The sequence below is a fragment of the Phyllobates terribilis genome, unplaced genomic scaffold (genome assembly GCF_046119375.1).
Source record: "Phyllobates terribilis strain yellow unplaced genomic scaffold, ASM4611937v1 Scaffold_2__4_contigs__length_985480577, whole genome shotgun sequence".
Taxonomy (NCBI): domain Eukaryota; kingdom Metazoa; phylum Chordata; class Amphibia; order Anura; family Dendrobatidae; genus Phyllobates; species Phyllobates terribilis.
Genome location: NW_027362762.1, coordinates 910,507,171 through 910,526,023, shown reverse-complemented (window position 1 = coordinate 910,526,023; position 18,853 = coordinate 910,507,171). Strand labels below are relative to the sequence as shown.

At 42.3% G+C, this 18,853-nt stretch overlaps 1 protein-coding gene across 2 annotated transcripts in view; it reads left to right on the top strand.

Annotated features, from left to right (window-relative positions):
- TMPRSS15 (transmembrane serine protease 15) overlaps positions 1-18,853 on the top strand; it is a 780,444-nt gene that overhangs the window by 475,342 nt on the left and 286,249 nt on the right. For both annotated transcript variants that reach the window (XM_073668264.1, XM_073668263.1), the window contains exon 16: positions 13,613-13,753. In XM_073668264.1, the coding sequence (XP_073524365.1) occupies positions 13,613-13,753 (141 nt within the window). The remainder of the gene's footprint in view (positions 1-13,612; positions 13,754-18,853) is intronic.

Genomic DNA, 18,853 nt, shown 5'->3' with positions numbered 1-18,853 from the left:
CCGCGAGCACCAAGCATTTCCGGGTTACTCGGGCGGGAGCTCGGGTCTCCGCCCTGCATGTTTGGCGCTCTTTACAGAGCCAATGAACATGCAGGGATTGCCAGCCAGTCACTGTAATGCCGCTGCCATGTTGTTTGTGGGCATTACAGTGATTGGCTGGCCGCACAGCGTCACCTCGAGTATTTAAAACCGGGCGCCGCCATCTTGGACACAGTCACTTCGGATCAGACAGTGTAGGGACAGCGCTGCTGATTTAGGGAGAGATATATCCTGCGAAATAGTTTGTGTAGGGTCTCTAAAGGCTACCAGATCAAGCAAACAGTCCTTCTCAGGACTAATATCCATCCCAGATATCAGGCAGGCAGGCAGGCTGTATAGGAGACGCAGTGGTTATACCAGCAAACGCTGCATGACAGTCCTGTGTGCTCCTGTTGCTAAAATTGCTAGATCTAGCTCCAGGTCTCGGGGGCCAGGAAAAATCCTTTTTTTTCATCTAAATCCTCTTTTTTTTTCCTCCTTCACACTGTACAAATACCCATCTTATTAACCTTTTGGGCCCCCCCCCGTTCCACCCACCCGCCCCCAAAGAAAAAGTGTGTCTCTGATTTTTCAGACACAAATATATCTGTTGAAAATAGTCTGGTGTAGGCCAGAGAAATAGAAGTGTGGTTTTGCAGTTCCATGGGCCATTTTTATCTAAAAAAAAACAGTTTGAGTGTGTCGCTCACTGTTCAGCCGCAAATATATATATTTAAAAAAGTCTGGTATACACCAGTAAATTATAACTGTGCTTTTGCTGTTCCACGGTAAAAAATCTCTATTATCCTGCTTTTTGCATTTTTTGCCGCAAAAAAAAAATAATAGTGTCTCCCCTGATTTTTCAGACACAAATATATCTGTTGAAAATAGTCTGGTGTAGGCCCGAGAAATACAAGTGTGGTTTTGCAGTTCTACGGGTCAAATCTCTGTATAATCCAGCTTTTCGCAATTTTTGGCCGTAAAAAATAAATAATAGTGTCTCCTGATTGTTCAGACACAAATATATCTGTTGAAAATAGTCTGGTGTAGGCCCGAGAAATACAAGTGTGGTTTTGCAGTTCCACGGTTCAAACCTCTGTATTATCGACTTTTGGGCCATTTGTATCTAAAAAAAAACAGTTTGAGTGTGTCGCTCACTGTTCAGCCACAAATATATATATATATTTTAAAAAAAGTCAGGTATACACCAGTAAATTATAACTGTGGTTTTGCAGTTCCACGGTAAAAAATCTCTATTATCCTGCTTTTGGCATTTTTTGCTGTAAAAAATAAATAGTGTCTCCTGATTGTTCAGACACAAATATATCTGTTTAAAATAGTCTGGTGTAGGCCCGAGAAATACAAGTGTGGTTTTGCAGTTCCACGGTTCAAACCTCTGTATTATCCACTTTTGGGCCCTTTGTATCTAAAAAAAACAATTTGAGTGTGTCGCTCACTGTTCAGCCGCAAATATATACAGTACAGAGCAAAAGTCTGGACACACCTTCTCATTTAAAGATTTTTCTGTATCTTCATGACTATGAAAATTGTACATTCACACTGAAGGCATCAAAACTATGAATTAACACATGTGGAATTATATACTTAACAAAAAAGATTGAAACAACTGAAAATATGTCTTATATTCTAGGTTCTTCAAAGTAGCCACCTTTTGCTTTGATGACTGCTTTGCACACTCTTGAAGATGAAAATATCTCTAAAAGGCCTAAAGTTAAAGATGACACATTCCATTTGTATTTTAGGCCAAAAAATATATATCTTGTCATTTTTTACATTTTAAAAATTACAGAAAAGTAAATGGGTTGATGCAAAAGTTTGGGCACTCTTGGAGATTTGAGTGCTCAGATAACTTTGATCAAGGTTTCAGACCTTAAATAGCCTGTTAGAATTATGGCTTGTTCAATATCATTGTTAGGAAATGCCGCGTGATGCAATTTTCTCAGCTTTATTAAAACACAGCCTCCTTTAACCTTGTGCCAAAAAACAGCAGCCACGGGTTCTTCTAAGAAGCTGCCTAGCACTCTGGAAATGAAAATGGTGGACGGCCACAAAGCAGAAAAAGACTATAAGGAGATAGCAAAGCATTTTCAAGTTGCCCTTTTCTCAGTTCGAAATAGTAGTTAATAGGAACAGTAGAAGTCAAGATAAGGTCTGGAAGACCAAGCAAATTTCAGTGAGAGCTGTTCATCAGATTGCTAGATAAGCAAATCAGAATGCCCGCTTGACTGCAAAAGAACTTCATAATGATTTAGAAGATTTTAGAGTTGTTGTACATTGTTCTACTATTCAGAGACACCTGCACAAATATGATCTTCATGGAAAAGTCATCAGAAGAAAACCTCTCCTGCGTCCTCACCATAAAATTCAACATCAGAAGTATGCAAAAGAACATCTAAACAAGCCTGATGCATTTTGGAAACAAGTCCTGTGAACCGATGTAGTTAAAATAGAACTCTTTGGCCACAATGTTGAAAGGTATGTGAAAAAAAGGGCACAGGATTTCAGAAAAAGAACATCTCGCCAACCATTAAGCATGGGGGTGGATCAAGGAATAATGGATGAAAAAGGAATAATAGACGAAAATCCCTCAAACAAGAATTGAAAGACTATTTTCTGGCTACAAAAAGTGTTTACAAGCTCTTATACTTTTAAAAGAAAAGAGGGTGCTACTAGGTACTAACTAGTGATGGGCAAACACTAAAATGGTCGGTTGCTCGATGCTCGGGTCAAGCACTTTGGAATACTCGGGTGCTTGACCCAAGCAACGAGCCCAATGTAAGTCTATGGGAAACTCGAGCATTTTTCAGGCGGCTCCCCCCCGGCGGTCAGCAGAGGCCCTAAAAATTGCCCAAATCGATGGGAACAGTGCTCAAATGACATGGGAACAGCATGGGGAAGACCCCTGGAAGAATTTATGACTCCCAGGTCACTTCTGTCAACAACGTTGTCAGAGGTATTACGCCACTTTTACAGACTCACAATAAAACATACAAAAACTAAACCAAATTGGATTATGCTAAGGAACATGCTTTCCAGGGTAATGACTTGTATATAAAACAAAAAAAATAACCAAAAACAAAAATACTCCTCCACACCTTGGGCTATGTTCATACTTATTTTTTAACTTTTGCACTGCTTTCAACCGTGACAAATGCATTCACCAGGAAATGTCATTTTAACATTTTACAACCTTAACTGGCCATGTGGTGTGTGAGATATCATCAGACACATCATGTTTCATTTATAAAGGAGGGACTCTGAAAGTCACAAAGCCTATTTTTATAGGGCCATCAGGCAGGCTTTACTATTCTTAAAGGACCGGCAGTCGGCCCTCACTATTCTTAGAGAGGCATCAGCCGGCTATGTTTTATTGTTCCCATTACTAAAGAGTGGGTCTCCTATACTGTTATTGCGTATGCAGGGAGTGGCAGGGCTGCCCAAAATTTGGATGCACCCCAATACCGCTTTGAAAATTTGGATGCACCCTAATACCTCCTTGAAGAGACTTAGAGGAGGGCCTCCAGAAAACAAAGTTCCCATTATTAGGAAGTGGGTCTCCCATTGTTTTTGCCTATTCAGTGAATGCAAGGGTTGACAATAATTTGGAGGCACTCCAATGCTTCTTGGAAGAAACGTGGAGGTCAGAGGGCTTCCTGAAAACAATGTTCCCATTATTAGGAAGTGGGTCTCCCATTATGTTTACCTATGCAGTGAATGCAAGGGTTGTCAAAAATTTGGAGGCACTACAATGCCCCTTGGAAGAGACGTAGAGGAGGACCTCCTGAAAAAAAATGTTCCCATTATTAGGAAGTTGGTCTCCCATTGTGTTTGCCTATGCAGTGAATGCAAGAGCTGCCAAAAATTGGGAGGCACTCCAATGCCCCTTGAAAGTGACGTGAAGGAGGGCCTCATAAAAAATAATCCCACTAGAAAGTAGCGGGTCTCCAATACTTGTAATGCCCATGCACTAAGTGTATGGGCTGACAAACATTTACCCCTGGGGGTATACATGAGCATACTGTATACATTTTTTTTTTACGGGCATCATAAACAACCTTTAACAAAATTATGTGGGTGTTGCATCACAGACCACGGTCACCCTGGTGATATGGTGGTGGAGGATGAGGATGAGGAGAAGGAGGAGGACAAGTGCAAATAGCCAAAATCAGGAAGCGTATACCCATGTGTGTGTGTGAAGAGGTGCATGGGAATACACCTCCTAAAAAAGACACTGGATTTGAGTTTCTGTTATGCTGCTATCTTTTGGTGGTGTTGAGAAGTCTGGCCCAATCCAGCCCTTGTTCATTTTTATAAGAGTCAGCCTGTCAGCATTTTCAGTTGACAGGCGGATGCGCTTATCAGTTATAATTCCACCAGCAGCTCTAAAAACCCGCTCTGATAAAACGCTGGCGGCATGGCAGGCCAGGACCTCCAAGGCATAGAGAGCCAGTTCATTCCACGTATCCAGCTTGGATACACAATAATTATAAGGCACAGAGGAATCAAGGAGGACATTGGTATGGACGGCAAGGTACTCCCTCAGCATCTTCCCAAAGTTTGCGCTCCTTGAGAGAGTACCCCGCGCCTCAGGGCTTGTGCGATGGGAGGGGCTGAGAAAATTCTACCAGAACTTTGACAGTGTTCCCCTGCCTTTGCTGGATTGAAGTTGTGTCTCTCTCGCCTGTAGTCCTTGGTTGTCCAACGAACTATGACCTCTGCCGCCAGCATTTTCAGATGGGAATTTTTTTAATAGTTCAGCTACAAGGGCCTTCTGGTAATGCTCCATTTTTGTAGACCTTTCGGCCTCTGGAATAAGAGATATAAAGTTCTCATTGTTGCGTGGGTCTAGAAGTGTCACCAACCAGTAATGACGGTCACCCAAAATTTTGAGAATGCGAGGGTCATGGGAAAGGCCGAGCAACATAAACTCAGCCATGCGTGCCAGACAGCTAACAGGCACCAAGAGGATGACTGACCATACTCTCCTCCTCCTCCTCCTCCGTGTCCTCAGGCCATCCACGCTGAACAGATAGTATGACAGTTGTGCAGGTAGCACTGACTATAGCACATGAAACTAGCTCTTGTTCTTCCTCCTCCTCCTCCTCTTCCTCATTGTCACCCAATCCACGTTGGGATGAGATAAGTCTGGGCTGTGAGTAATCACTCTGTATGGTTCCATGCTCCATCTCACCATACACTGCCTGCAATGCATCCTCTTTGATTGTGAGCAGAGAGCATTTCAAAAGACAGAGAAGCGGGATGATGACGCTACTTATGGCGTCATCGTCGCTGCTCATCATCTTGGTGGAGTCCTCAAAGTTTTTGAGGATGGTACATATGTCTGACATCCATGTCCACTCCTGAGGTCTTATGTGTGGAGTCTGAACTGAATACCGACGGCCTTGCTGGTGCTGGTACTCAACAACTGCCCTCTTCTGCTCACAAATCCTTCCCAACATCTGCAATGTAGAGTTCCAACGCGTGGGGACATCACACACCAATCTGTGAGCCAAAAGCTGCAAATGCTGCTGAAACATGGCAAGGGTGGCGGAAGCTGTTGGTGACTTTCTAAAATGGGCACACAGGTGGCATACTTTAACAAGCAGATCCGGCAGCTCCGGGTAGGATTTGAGAAACCGCTGAACCACGAGATTAAGCACATGGGCCAGGCATGGTACGCGTGTGAGCTCGCCTCGCCTCAGAGCCGCCACCATGTTCCGGCCATTGTCACACATGACCATGCCTGGCTGTAGGTTCAGCAGTGTGAGCCAAAGATCTGCCTGCACTTTCAGAACTGTCCACAACTCTTCAGCATTGTGCGGTTTGTCACCTAAGCATATTAGCTTCTGCACAGCCTGTTGCTGCTTGGCAGAGGCAGTTCTTCAGTGTTTCCAGCTTGTGACTGATGTGGTCATTTCGGAGATGGAGGCTGAAGAGGGGGAGGATGAGGTGCAGGAGCTGTAGACTGTGGGGGCAACCCTGAATGACCTAGGGCCAACAATCCTTGGCATCGGGGGGACGTGTTCCGTCCCAAGGTCCGACTGGGTCCTGGCTTCCACTATGTTAACCCAGTGTGCCGTCAGCGAGATGTACCATCCCTGCCCATAAGCACTTGTCCACGTGTCTGTGGTTAGGTGGACTTTCCCAGTAACTGCGTAGTTGAGAGCACGGCTAATGTTTTGGGACACGTGCTTATGTAAGGCGGGGATGGCAAACCGGGAGAAATAGTGGTGGCTGGGGACCGAGTACCGAGGGACGGCCGCCACCATCAGGTTGCGGAATACTTCCATCTCCATGAGCCTAAAAGGCAACATTTCTAGCGCAAACAGTTGTGAAATGTGGGAATTTAGTACTGTGGCCTGTGGGGCATTGGCTGCATATTTGCGCTTGCGTTCCAAGGACTGGGGTATGGACAACTGAACGCTGCGCTGGGACAAGGATGTGAACGTGCTTCCTGATGCTGCTACTTGAGAGTGTGCAATGACAGGTGCAGGGCAGGAGGCATCATCGCAAGCACCATGACCAGGGGATTGGCTTGCATGCACAACAGCGGAAGAGCCAGTGGTGCCAACCGCAGACTCTGTTCCTGGACCGTGGGGTTCGGCCCACAAAGTTGGGTGCTTTGCTGACATGTGCCTGATCATGCTAGTGGTGGTCAGGCTGGTAGTTTTGCCACCACTGCTGATGCTGGCCTGGCAGGTGGTGCAAATGTCCTTTTTGGGGTCATCGGCAGAGTCTTTAAATAACAACCAGACTCGGGAAGACCAGTTGTACTGGCAATTTCCTTCGTGTTGGTGTTACGGAGAACGGTTGACTGCCTTATGTCTGCGACCACCACCCTGCTTCTTCCTGCCTGTTGGAGTGTTACACCTCCCTCCCTCTGTGTGCTGCTGTCCTTGCTCTGCATGTCCTCCTGCCAGGTTGGGTCAGTTACTATATCGTCCATCACCTCATCTTCCAGTTCCGTACCCTGGTCCTCCTCCTGACTTTCTGGCAATTGTGTCTCATCATCATCCACCTCTTGTGACACTTTCCCACCGTTGCCTTCGTGTGACCGTGGCTGCTCAAATATTTGGGTATCGCTACATGCGATATCCTCTTGCCCTGCTTCAAGTGGACCAGGCAAGAGGCCCGAATCTATAAATGGAAAAGTGAACAGCTCTTCGGAGTGTCCAAGTGTGGAATCAGTTGTCTCCGGGCACTTGGCATGGTGGGAGGAAGGAGGATCAGGGTGAGAAATATGCAGTCCAGACTCATGGCTACTGAGACTTGACCGCGTGGAAGACAGGGTGGTGGTGGTGGTGGTGGCAAAGCGACTGGAAGCATTATCTGCTATCCAACCAACAACCTTTTGACACTGCTCTGGGTTCAATAGTAGTGTGCTGCGGTCCCCTAGGAATTGGGACAGGAATGTCTGGCGAGAAGATGTGGGTGTTTGTTATGGCACAATTTCAGCTTGTCCACGGCCTCGGCCTCTGCATGCACCATCACCATCACATCCAGTTCCCCATCCCTTGCCTCGCGCCTTGCCCACTTTAAATGGAGGACAATATCTTCCACGCTCTCTACAAATGGCTGAATTTTGAGCGAATTTATATGTAATCCGTGTGACGGAGAAACCACAGTTTTAAATGCCTGGCCTGTAGAAAACTATTTTGAACAGCAAACCGCTGTCAAAAACTTTGCTGACACACTGAAAAAAAATATGATGGAGGCCAGAAATAGCAGTATTTTCTGAAAACGTATATGTGATCCGTGTGACGGAGAAAACACATTTTTAAATACCTGGTCTGTAGGTAACTATTTTGAACAGCAAACTGGTCTCAATTGCTTCACTGACACACTGAAACAAATTTTTAATGCATGCCAGATATGTGATCGGTGTGACGGGCAAACCACAGTTTTAAATAGCTGGATTTTAGTGCTGTAATATGGAAAGGACCTGGCTGTATTCTTCAGTGCCAACAAGCAAATAACGCAGAAAAACGGTGTTCTCTGGATTGCTTTTAAGCAAATAATGAGGATTAAGATCCAAAAAAAAAATTATTCCTGGCCCCTGAGACCTGGGCCTATTTCTTGAAATATCTAAGAGCAGCAGCAAAAACTGGAATGGAGCCTCTTGTGCTATGTGCACTGCAGTCTGCTATATACCCTGCCTGCCTGATATCTCTGCAGATGGATTAGTAATCAGAAGGACTGTTTGTTGAGAAGGATATGTGTCTCTAATATAGTTTGGTATACCTACACTAGCTAGAAACAAGCAAATCTCTCCCTAGCTCAGCAGCACCTCTCCCTACACTGTCTGATTCTGGAGTGACTGTGACAAGCATGGCGGTGCAAGGTCTGATATAGAGCTGATGATGCTGTGTGGCCAGCCAATCACTGTAATGCCACAACCAACATGGCTACGGCATTACAGTGAGTGGCAGGTAATCCCTGCATGTTCATTGGCTCTGTAAAGAGCGCCAAACATGCAGGGAGGAGACCCGAGCTCCCGCCGAGCAACCCCAGAAATACTCGGCGAGCACCGAGCATCTTGAGCAGTGAGATGCTCGAGCGAGCACCGAGCAGAAGCGAGCATGCTCGCTCATCACTAGTACTGACTATGCACGGTGCCCAAACTTTTGCATCAGCCCATTTACCTTTTTGTAACTTTTAAAATGTAAAAAATTTAAATATACATATATATATATATATACATACATATTTTTTGCCTAAAATACAAAGGAATCTTTAACATTAGGTCTTTTAGAGATGATTTAGTCTTCAACTTGCTTAACTGTTCACAATAGCAGTAATTTTGACGAGGGGTGCCCACACTTTTACAAGCCACTTTAGGTATACATGGTTACGACCACTAACAACTAACTGTCAATATATGAGAGATCATAACCATGGATACCTAAACTACTGCAATGCCCTGCACATGGGGTAAGCAGCAAAGCGAAACAGAAGAACTATCCTACATTCCTAATTGGAGGTATTTGTTCATATTATTATTATTACCCCTACTACTTATTGGGATAGGATTTTGCAAATGGGAATACCCCGTTGAGCCAATTTTATAGGAATTTAGTATACTTCTCAACAAAGTCTTAGTGTTCCCCAAGGAATACATGGCAAATATAATATACCAAAAATATAAGCTAATCTGCTCAGATTTGGGCAGCAGGGTGGCTCAGTGCTTAGCACTTTTGCTTTGCAGCGCTGAGGTCCTGGGTTCAAATCCCACCAAGGAGAACATCTGCAAGGAGTTTGTATGTTCTCCCTGTGTTTGTGTGGGTTTCCTCCAGTTTCCTACCACACTCCAAAGACATACTGATAGGGAATTTAGATTGTGAGTCCCATTGGGGACAGCAATAATGATAATAATGTATGTAAAGCGCTGTGAAATATGATAGTGCTATATTTTACAGTGGTGTCCAAAAGTATTGGCACCCCTGCAATTCTGTCAGATAATACTCAGTTTCTTCCTGAAAATGATTGCAATCACAAATTCTTTGGTATTATTATCTTCATTTAATTTGCTTGCAAGGAAAAAACACAAAAGAGAATGAAGCAAAAATCAAATCATTGATCATTTCACACAAAACTCCAAAAATAGGGCAGACAAAAGTATTGGCACCCTCATCCTAATATTTGGTTGCACAACCTTTAGCCAAAATATCTGCGAACAACCGCTTCCGGTAACCATCAATGAGTTTCTTACAATGCTCTGCTGGAATTGTAGACCATTCTTCTTTGGCAAACTGCTCCCAGTCCCTGATATTTGAAGGGTGCCTTCTCTAAACTGCCATTTTGAGATCTCTCCGCAGGTGTTCTATGGGATTCAGGTCTGGACTCATTGCTGGCCACCTTAGAAGTCTCCAGTGCTTTCTCTCAAACCATTTTATAGTGCTTTTGGAAGTGTGTTTAGGGTCATTGTCCTGCTGGAAGACCCATAACCTCTGAGGGAGACCCAGCTTTCTCACACTGGGCCCTACATTATGCTGCAAAATTTGTTGGTAGTCTTCATAATTCATAATGCTATGCACACGGTCAAGCAGTCCAGTGCCAGAGGCAGCAAAGCAACCCCAAAACATCAGGGAACCTCCGCCATGTTTGACTGTAGGGACCGTGTTCTTTTCTTTGAACGCCTCTTTTTTTTCCTGTACATTCTATGTTGATGCTTTTTGTCAAAAAGCTCTACTTTTGTCTCATCTGACCAGAGAACATTCTTCCAAAATGTTTTAGGCTTTCTCAGGTAAGAGAACCCTCGGACTGCAGGGCAGCTTGTACTTGTTTGGATGTTAGTCGAGGTTCTTTATCCAAAATCCGCACAATCTTGCGTTGAAATCTCTAGTCAATTTTTCTTTTCCGTCCACATCTAGGGAGGTTAGCCACAGTGCCATGGGCTTTAAACTTCTTGATGACACTGCGCACGGAAGACACAGGAACATTCAGGTCTTTGGAGATAGCCTTGAGATTGCTCATGCTTCCTCACAATTTGGTTCTCAAGTCCTCAGACAGTTCTTTGGTCTTCTTTCTTTTCTCCATGCTCAATGTGGTACACACAAGGAAACAGGACAGAGGTTGAGTCAACTTTAATCCATGTTAACTGGCTGCAAGTGTGGTTTAGTTATTGCCAACACCTGTTAGGTGCCACAGGTAAGTTACAGGTGCTGTTAATTACACGAATTAGAGAAGCATCACATGATTTTTCAAACAGTGCCAATACTTTTGTCCACCCCCTTTTTTAGGTTTGGTGTGGAATTGTATCCAATTTGGCTTTAGGACAATTCTTTTTGTGTTTTTTCATTGAAGACAAATTAAATGAAGATAATAATACCAAAGAATTTGTGATTGCAATCATTTTCAGGAAGAAACTGAGTATTATCTGACAGAATTGCAGGAGTGCCAAAACTTTTGGCCACCACTGTATATAAAATAAATAAATTTTAACTCACAACTAGAGATGAATACACTCCCTGACAGAAGTTATGTCGCTTATCCATGTTATGTAAATAAAAGTTTATAACCTGACGTTAAATTCATCCATTGGTTTTATAAATTACTCTTTTGAAAGCTGAAACCCTCCCAAATTTGGTTTCGGTTAAGAAAATAAATTGGCATCAATGCTGAAATATTGATCATTTAATGAACACAGAATGGTCAGATTTTGGCAAGACAAAAGTTTTGTCGCCCACAGAAAGTAATGTGATATTCAAACAAATAATTATCTTAAAATGCAAATATATGTTGCATAACATTGGTGAATGAAGTTGTGGTGCTATTAGGGTCATATTTAATATTTTGTGTGACTTCCATGAGCTTGAAGGACTGCATGCATGCGGTTCAACAATGATTCATACAATTTATTAATGAAGTCATCAGCAATAGCAAAGAATGCAGTCTTACATGCCTCCCAGAGTTCATCTAGATTCTTTGGTTTTGTCTTCCAAGCTTCCTCTTTCAACCTACCCCAAACATGCTCAATGATGTTCATGTCTGGTGACTGGGCTGGCCAGTCCTTGAGCATCTTGATCTTTTTTGCCTGGAGGAACTTTGTATTAGAGATGGATGTATGAGATGGATCACCATCCTGCTGCAGAATTTGACCCCTTTTATGATTTGGAATGTAAGAGGTAGCTAATACTTCCTGATATTTTAAGCTATTGATATTGCCTTCCACCTTTCAAATGTTTCGCACACCCCCAGACCATGATCTTTCCACCACCAAATGTAACTGTTTTCTGGGTGTATTTTGGATCCATATGGACTCCAGTAGGTCTCCTGCAGTATTTGCAGCGGCTGTGGTGTAATTCTACTGAAGATTCATCAGAGAAATCCACCTTCTGCCACTTTTCCAGCGTCCATCTGTTTAGCAGGCTGTGGGACTTTGCAAATGCTTTTTATTTGCCTTTTGTTTAGTGTTTGCTTCTGGGCACTGATTCGACCATGGAGGCCATTTCGAGACAGAATCCTGCAAACTGTTCTAGTTGACACAGGGACTTGAGGTGACCAGGCCTGTTGGAGCTCTACTGCAGTGGAAGAGGGGCTTGCTTTGGATTTTCTAACCAACAAACGTTCCTCCTGAGCAGTTGTCTTGCCGGTTCTGCTGGACCTGGGCTTGTCAAACACATCTCCAGTCTCTTCAAATCTTTTTTTAATTCTTTGTACTTGAAGCTAAGACACATTAAAGGTACCAGCCACTTCTCAAGTGGATCTGGTCTTCAGCCTCTTGATAATCAAGGCTTTGGTCACAGGGTGGATTTTTGGCATGTTGTCAGAGCTCAAGTTGCAGTTAAAGTGAAGGTCTGGGGTGCTGGGTTTCTTTTTATATACACCCACTAATTAACCAATCATTTACTGAGCACTGGTGAGGATGTAAACTAGGAATTGGGTGCACTATATCACCAGGCGACATAACTTTTGTCTTGCCAAATCTGACCATTCTGTGTTCATTAAATGATCAATATTTCAGCATTGATGCCAATTTATTTTCTTAACCGAAACCAAATTTGGGAGGGTTTCAGCTTTCCAAAGAGTAATTTATAAAACCAATGGATGAATTTAATGTCAGGATATAAACTTTTATTTACATAATATGGATAAGCGACATAACTTCTGTCAGGGAGTGTAAATAGATTCAAGTCAAATTGAAGTCACTCTGAACTTAACCAAAAATTGCATTTGCCAGGACCCGAATTTTTTAAATTTTCATTTTGCTAGAATCAAGTAAAATGGTGGACTACTAAAAAAGAAACCAATATATTCACCTCGCCTTTATTTTTCCTTTTGCTGCAGGTCCTCACCTAGTCCTTAACTGACTCTCCAACTTCCTCCAGCTCTGGTCTTCACTCTTTGGCGCCTCCTGCACTGACTGGGCATCAAGTGATGTCATGATGTCAAAGTAAAGACTAAAGTCAGAAGAGAAGACAGTAGCCAGAGGAAAATGAGTCAGTGGGGGACCTGTCTGGGAGCTGCATACCAGGGCAGGTGAGAGGCGAAATAAGTGTTTTAAATATATATTTTTTGAAACATCCATTTATTATCCGCTAGAGTCTGGAGAGACCTCATAAGATAATAAATGGATTTCATTAAAAATTGAATTTACAGCAGAATTTAAACATATTTGGCAAATCAAATTTAGGCAGATTCGCTCATCCTGATTCATAACCAAAAAAACACCAACTAGCCATTTACTTCAACACTGAATAAAAAATTATGTCCCATGCACATAATCATGAAAAATTGCTACAATGGAGCATCCTGTCCATAATCCACTACTCGACTTGTAAATTTCCATATGATCCCATTTTTTTTACTGAATGAGTCCTTAAAAGGACTGTACAAAATTTGAAAAACATGGTAGTTTTTCTTTTAAAAAAAATCAGCACTACGCCTGTCCACAGGATGTTTGTGATGTTGAATTCCTGCACTTTCACTTCAATACTAGACACATTTACTCATGGACACGTGGTGCTGTTTGGAAAGAAATGTTTCCATTTAAATTCCATGCGGAGGTCCATACAAGTACCCTATAAGTTCCACATACACTATGTCCTAATATACATATATATCTTCTTTCTAGCTGTATATACTGGGACAAATCAGATGCCAGACGTCTTCTCCACAACCAATCACATGACAGTGTATTTTACATCAGACTCTTCTACTACCAGAAAAGGATTTGTGGCTAACTTTACAACCGGTTACCGCCTCGGCATGCCAGGTACTAAACCTATTTTTTCCTCCTCTCTATGATTTGTTTCTTTTCATATCTTGGTAAAAAATGTTAGGTAAAAGAAAAAATGACAATGGCCATGGCTGTAATATAAAACAATAAAAATACAGCATCCAGATAGGACAAGATGGGAGCCACAAGCAGCAGCGCATCACCATGACTGATACCAGCCATCCGGGCATTAGTATTTCCAAACATAGGTAACAATTGACCTCCTTTGCCTCTAGCCAGCTTATTACTGGGGAGGAAGCAGAGGATGGTATGTAGTATATGGCACATCATTCGTCTCAGTCACAGCAGTCTGATGTTATCCCTGACAGTCACATTGTCAGAGTCCGTGTTCTGTGCAGTCCACCTCCTCCATCTCTATAATAGTTAATATTTTACATTGTGGACTTCTGACACTGGCAACTTTTTCTTTTCTGACCATTGGCTCCCTAAACCAGCAGAGCTAAGGAAGAAATTTCACAATTACAACTTCTTTTATTTGAAGAGATGAACAGTCAGCGTTTGATAAGATTGGGGCAGAGGAAATGGAGGACATGATTGAAACGCCTAGCTGTGTTGGTGGTTCTGTCAGCCATTGTGGTAAGGTTACTGGTAGTGACAGCCACCGTGGTAATATTTCTCTGACTAAGGGAGAATCTAGAGGTGGGAATGAGGCAAGGAGTAAAAGACATTTCCCACACTGAGACCACTGATAGTCGAGTCAAGGATGATGATGATGATTGTATAGTAGAAAGGACCTGGGAACGAAATCGGGGTGATGAGGATCGCAATCCTCATCTTATGCTTTTCACACTCTTTCTCCTCTTCCTCTGTTGCATTGTCGGTTAGCCATATGTGTGCCCAGGAAGCATGTGTCCTAGTCCTTCGTTTGTGTGGAATGTCAGGTCCTACATGTCCAAGATCACCATGATCTCTGCTGTACCATGTGGATCGTCTAGTCTTCTGTAAAATGATGGAGTGTGCTCAGCCTCAAAGGAAAACACCTAACCCCTATAATTTTAATACAAAAAGGGCAAGTTTTTTTATGAACTGCAAATCAAATCTGAAAATGTTAAAATTTGCGTGAAACTGTGAATTTCAGTAAATTTGACTTGAACTTGATCCTCCATGAATAGATCTGCTTATATATACTGAGAGGGATAATTTTTGAATCATATTTTAAATTTAAAACGCATGAAACGTTTGTTAGTGTCAGTTATTAAACGTGTTGTTATTTACCACATGTTTATACACATTTACATGGTGAGGTCATTTGACATAAGGCAGTGTTTGCATTAAAAAAAACTTGAAAAAGGATTGAATACAGTCCTAGGATACATCATAGTGTTACATTTTTCCAGTTTGCTATGGGTGCATGTCTATCATCCAGTATCATGTCAGAGAGTGCGGCCGGTGGATTTGTCACACCAAAGTGGACATGGTTATCTGCCACAAGTGTGAAAGACATAATATTTATCAAAATGAATCAGGCATGGATCAGTACAGACTTTCATGCACCGATATCTATGATTAAATTGGCCATGCTATCCGCATGCCTGATTATGCGCTGTCTGTCATAAGGATAAATCAGGATAAATAAAGAATAATTTTGAAATATTTATTGAAAAGCAATACATTCTTCTCATTTAAAAAAGTATTTCTGCTTTGTCTTCCTAATACAAGGATAATTTTTGAACATGCCTGTGAAAAGATCAAGTGATGCTTCCCAAACAGGAATCATTTTTGCAGACAACTGTTGTGTTGCTTGTGTATAAATAACAGCAAGGCAGTCATCTGCTCCCAAACGGGGATCATTTTTGGATCTCTCATACTATAAAGACTAAAACTGCTGTGTGTGGCTAAATAGGTTAATGGTTACCACCACTTATCATTCATTTTCTCCTAGTCAGATAGACTAAGGTCATTTAAAAGGCTGTATTTCCATTACAGAGCTCAAAATGGGTTCAATAGACTTCAAGGGGAATTCAGAGTGTTATGCACAATTTTTTTCAGGCAATTAGAGGCTTTTTATTTATGTGATTTGCTGCAAATGTATTCACCGCAAATCAAATTTGATTGGAAAATTTGACGCAGCCGGCAAATTCTAATTTAAAAAGATTTGCTCATCTCTACACCCTTGTGCTTTGTGCTATTACACAGTGCTTCATGGGTCAGCCAGTCTCCTCAAAACTAAAATATTCACGTACTTCATCTACAATTATATTATGAAAAATATTTTTAGATAACATTTTATTTTAATGATTGCTATCAAGTTTCTAAATCTTTTATTAATAAAAAGAGAAATCTTATCCTCAGAATGTTAATGGAAGCTTCCTGTCTCATGTATATTCAATTACTCCTGTTGTCCAAATATTTCAATGAATCACCAGCAATGTGGAATTTATCTTTTTTAAAAAAAATTTACAAATAAAACGTAAATACAAATATTCACAATGATCTACTTCATGTTATAACAGATGGCTTTACTGTAGCTCAATGTAACACAAACGTGTTTGATCTGGAAAACATGCTGCTTTCTGTCAATGATAAAAAAAAATAGAAAATTGAGCACTCCTGACAAAAAGGCAATGAAATAGAGAAAAATGCTGAATGGTAGAAACATGAGGTTATGACACCTTCCATACAATTAATGGCCTTAAATAAACCAAGCTTGTGAGAAATTTCATTCAGTTTTGACAGAGATTCTGTTTTTGTTTGTTTATTATTATTATTATTTATTATTATAGCGCCATTTATTCCATGGTGCTTTACATGTGAAAAAGGGGTATGCATAGTGAAAACAATTACAATAATCTTGAACAAAACGTGACGGCGACTGGTACAGGAGGAGCGAGGACCCTGCATGCGAGGGCTCACAATCTGCAAGGGATGGGTGAGGATACAGTAGGTGAGGGTAGAGCTGGTCGTGGAGTGGTATGGTGGAGCGATGGTTAATGCAGGTTGTAGGCTTGTCGGAAGAGATGGGTCTTCAGGTTCCGTTTGAAGGTTTCCACGGTCGGCGAGAGTCTGATATGTTGGCGCAGAGCTCCAGAGTAGGGGGGATGCACTAGAGAAATCTTATGTGCGATTGTGGGAGGAGGAGATAAGAGGGGAGTAGAGAAGGAGATCTTGTGAGGATCGGAGGTTGCGTGCAGGTATGTACCGGGAGACTAGCTCAGAAATATATGGAGGAGACAGGTTGTGAATGGCTTTGTATGGCATGGTTAGGGTTTTGAACTGCAGTATCTGAGCAATTGGGAGCCAGTGAAGAGATTGACAGAGAGGAGAGGCTGGGGAATAGTGTGGGGACAGGTGGATTAGTCGGGCAGCAGAGCTTAGGATAGATTGGAGGGGTGCGAGAGTGTTGGAAGGGAGGCCACAGAGCAGGAGGTTGCAGTAGTCGAGGCGGGAGATGATGAGGGCGAGCACTAGTGTTTTTGCAGATTCATCTTTGAGGAATGTGCGGATCCTGGAGATATTTTCAATTTGGAGTCGGCAGGAAGTGGAAAGGGCTTGGATATGTGGTTTGAAGGAGAGTTCAGAGTCCAGAGTTACCCCAAGGCAGCGAGTTTGAGGGACTGGGGAGAGTGGACCGCCATTAACGTTGATAGGTAGGTCAGTTGGGGGGTTGAATGAGATGGCTGAAAGATGATGAATTCTGTTTTGTCTATGTTAAGTTTTAGAAATCTAGGAGAGAAGAAGGATGAAATAGTGGACACACATTGTCGGATTTTGGTTAGTAGGGAGTAGAGATGAGCGGTGTTCGACTCGAACTGTTCGCCAATCTGAAATTCGAGCTGTTTTGGGCCGTGTTTGAGCCGTTCGACGAACACGAACGATTTTAAAAAAATCCGGCTGTTCGAGGTTATGTTCGATAACTGTTCGTGCACCAAAATCGTAACTGGATTTTTTCACAGTAATGCTGTTAATCAATGTTAATACACAGTTTGAGTGTACAGTGGGTGGGGGGAGGGCAGGGGATGGATCTCTGCAGAAATAATGAAGATCTCCATTTTTTTTTTTCTTTCCCGCATTTACAGTGGGGAGGTGCAGTCTGTCAGCCTATCAGCAGCACACACACGCAGCAAAGTGCTTTTTTTCACACAAGCAAGGGCATGTGTCATTGGCTGTGTATGTCACATGTCCTTGCCCTATAAGACCCAGCCATTTTCCACGTCGCCACCATTTTCTCACTGCTGCAGCTGAGTGTCAGACGGCACCGCTGCTGATGTGGGCGCTATACTTTCTAACTGTGTGAATTGCAAGCGAATTTGCTCTTAAATAGACAGATAGGTTGGGAGTAGGTAATAGTTGTAATTGCAGCCCTTTTGCGTGCTAGGTTACAGCATTTCCTAGGACTTTTTGACAGGCAGGTCTGTTTTAGTGCTGTGCAAGTGTTTTTCACAGCATTTGGCTAAATCTAGCTAAGCAAATCCTTTTGGGCCTCTTACAGTGTGTGTGTCAGTGGAGTACCTAACTGTGTTGCAAGCTACACCACCTGTGTATGTAATACGAATTTTTTACTGGCACTAGCCAAGTAAAACCTTTTGGGCATAGTAGCAGTGTGTGTTACTCATTAGGCCATCTATACCAAGCTCCACCAGCTATGAAATGAATAATAATTTTTAGCTGCATCTAGCCCGGAAAATAATTTTGGGCCTGTAGCAGTGTGTGGTACTCAATCTATTAGGCCATCTATACTAAGCTCCACCAGCTTTGAAATTAATAATAATTTTTAGCTGCATCTAGCCCGGAAAATAATTTTGGGCCTGTAGCAGTGTGTGATACTCAATCTATTAGGCCATCTATACTAAGCTCCACCAGCTTTGAAATTAATAATAATTTTTAGCTGCATCTAGCCCGGAAAATAATTTTGGGCCTGTAGCAGTGTGTGGTACTCATTCTATTAGGCCATCTATACTAGGCTCCACCAGCTTTTAAATTAATAATAATTTTTAGCTGCATCTAGCCCGGAAAATAATTTTGGGCCTGTAGCAGTGTGTGGTACTCATTCTATTAGGCCATCTATACCAAGCTCCACCAGCTTTGAAATTAATAATAATTTTTAGCTGCATCTAGCCCGGAAAATAATTTTGGGCA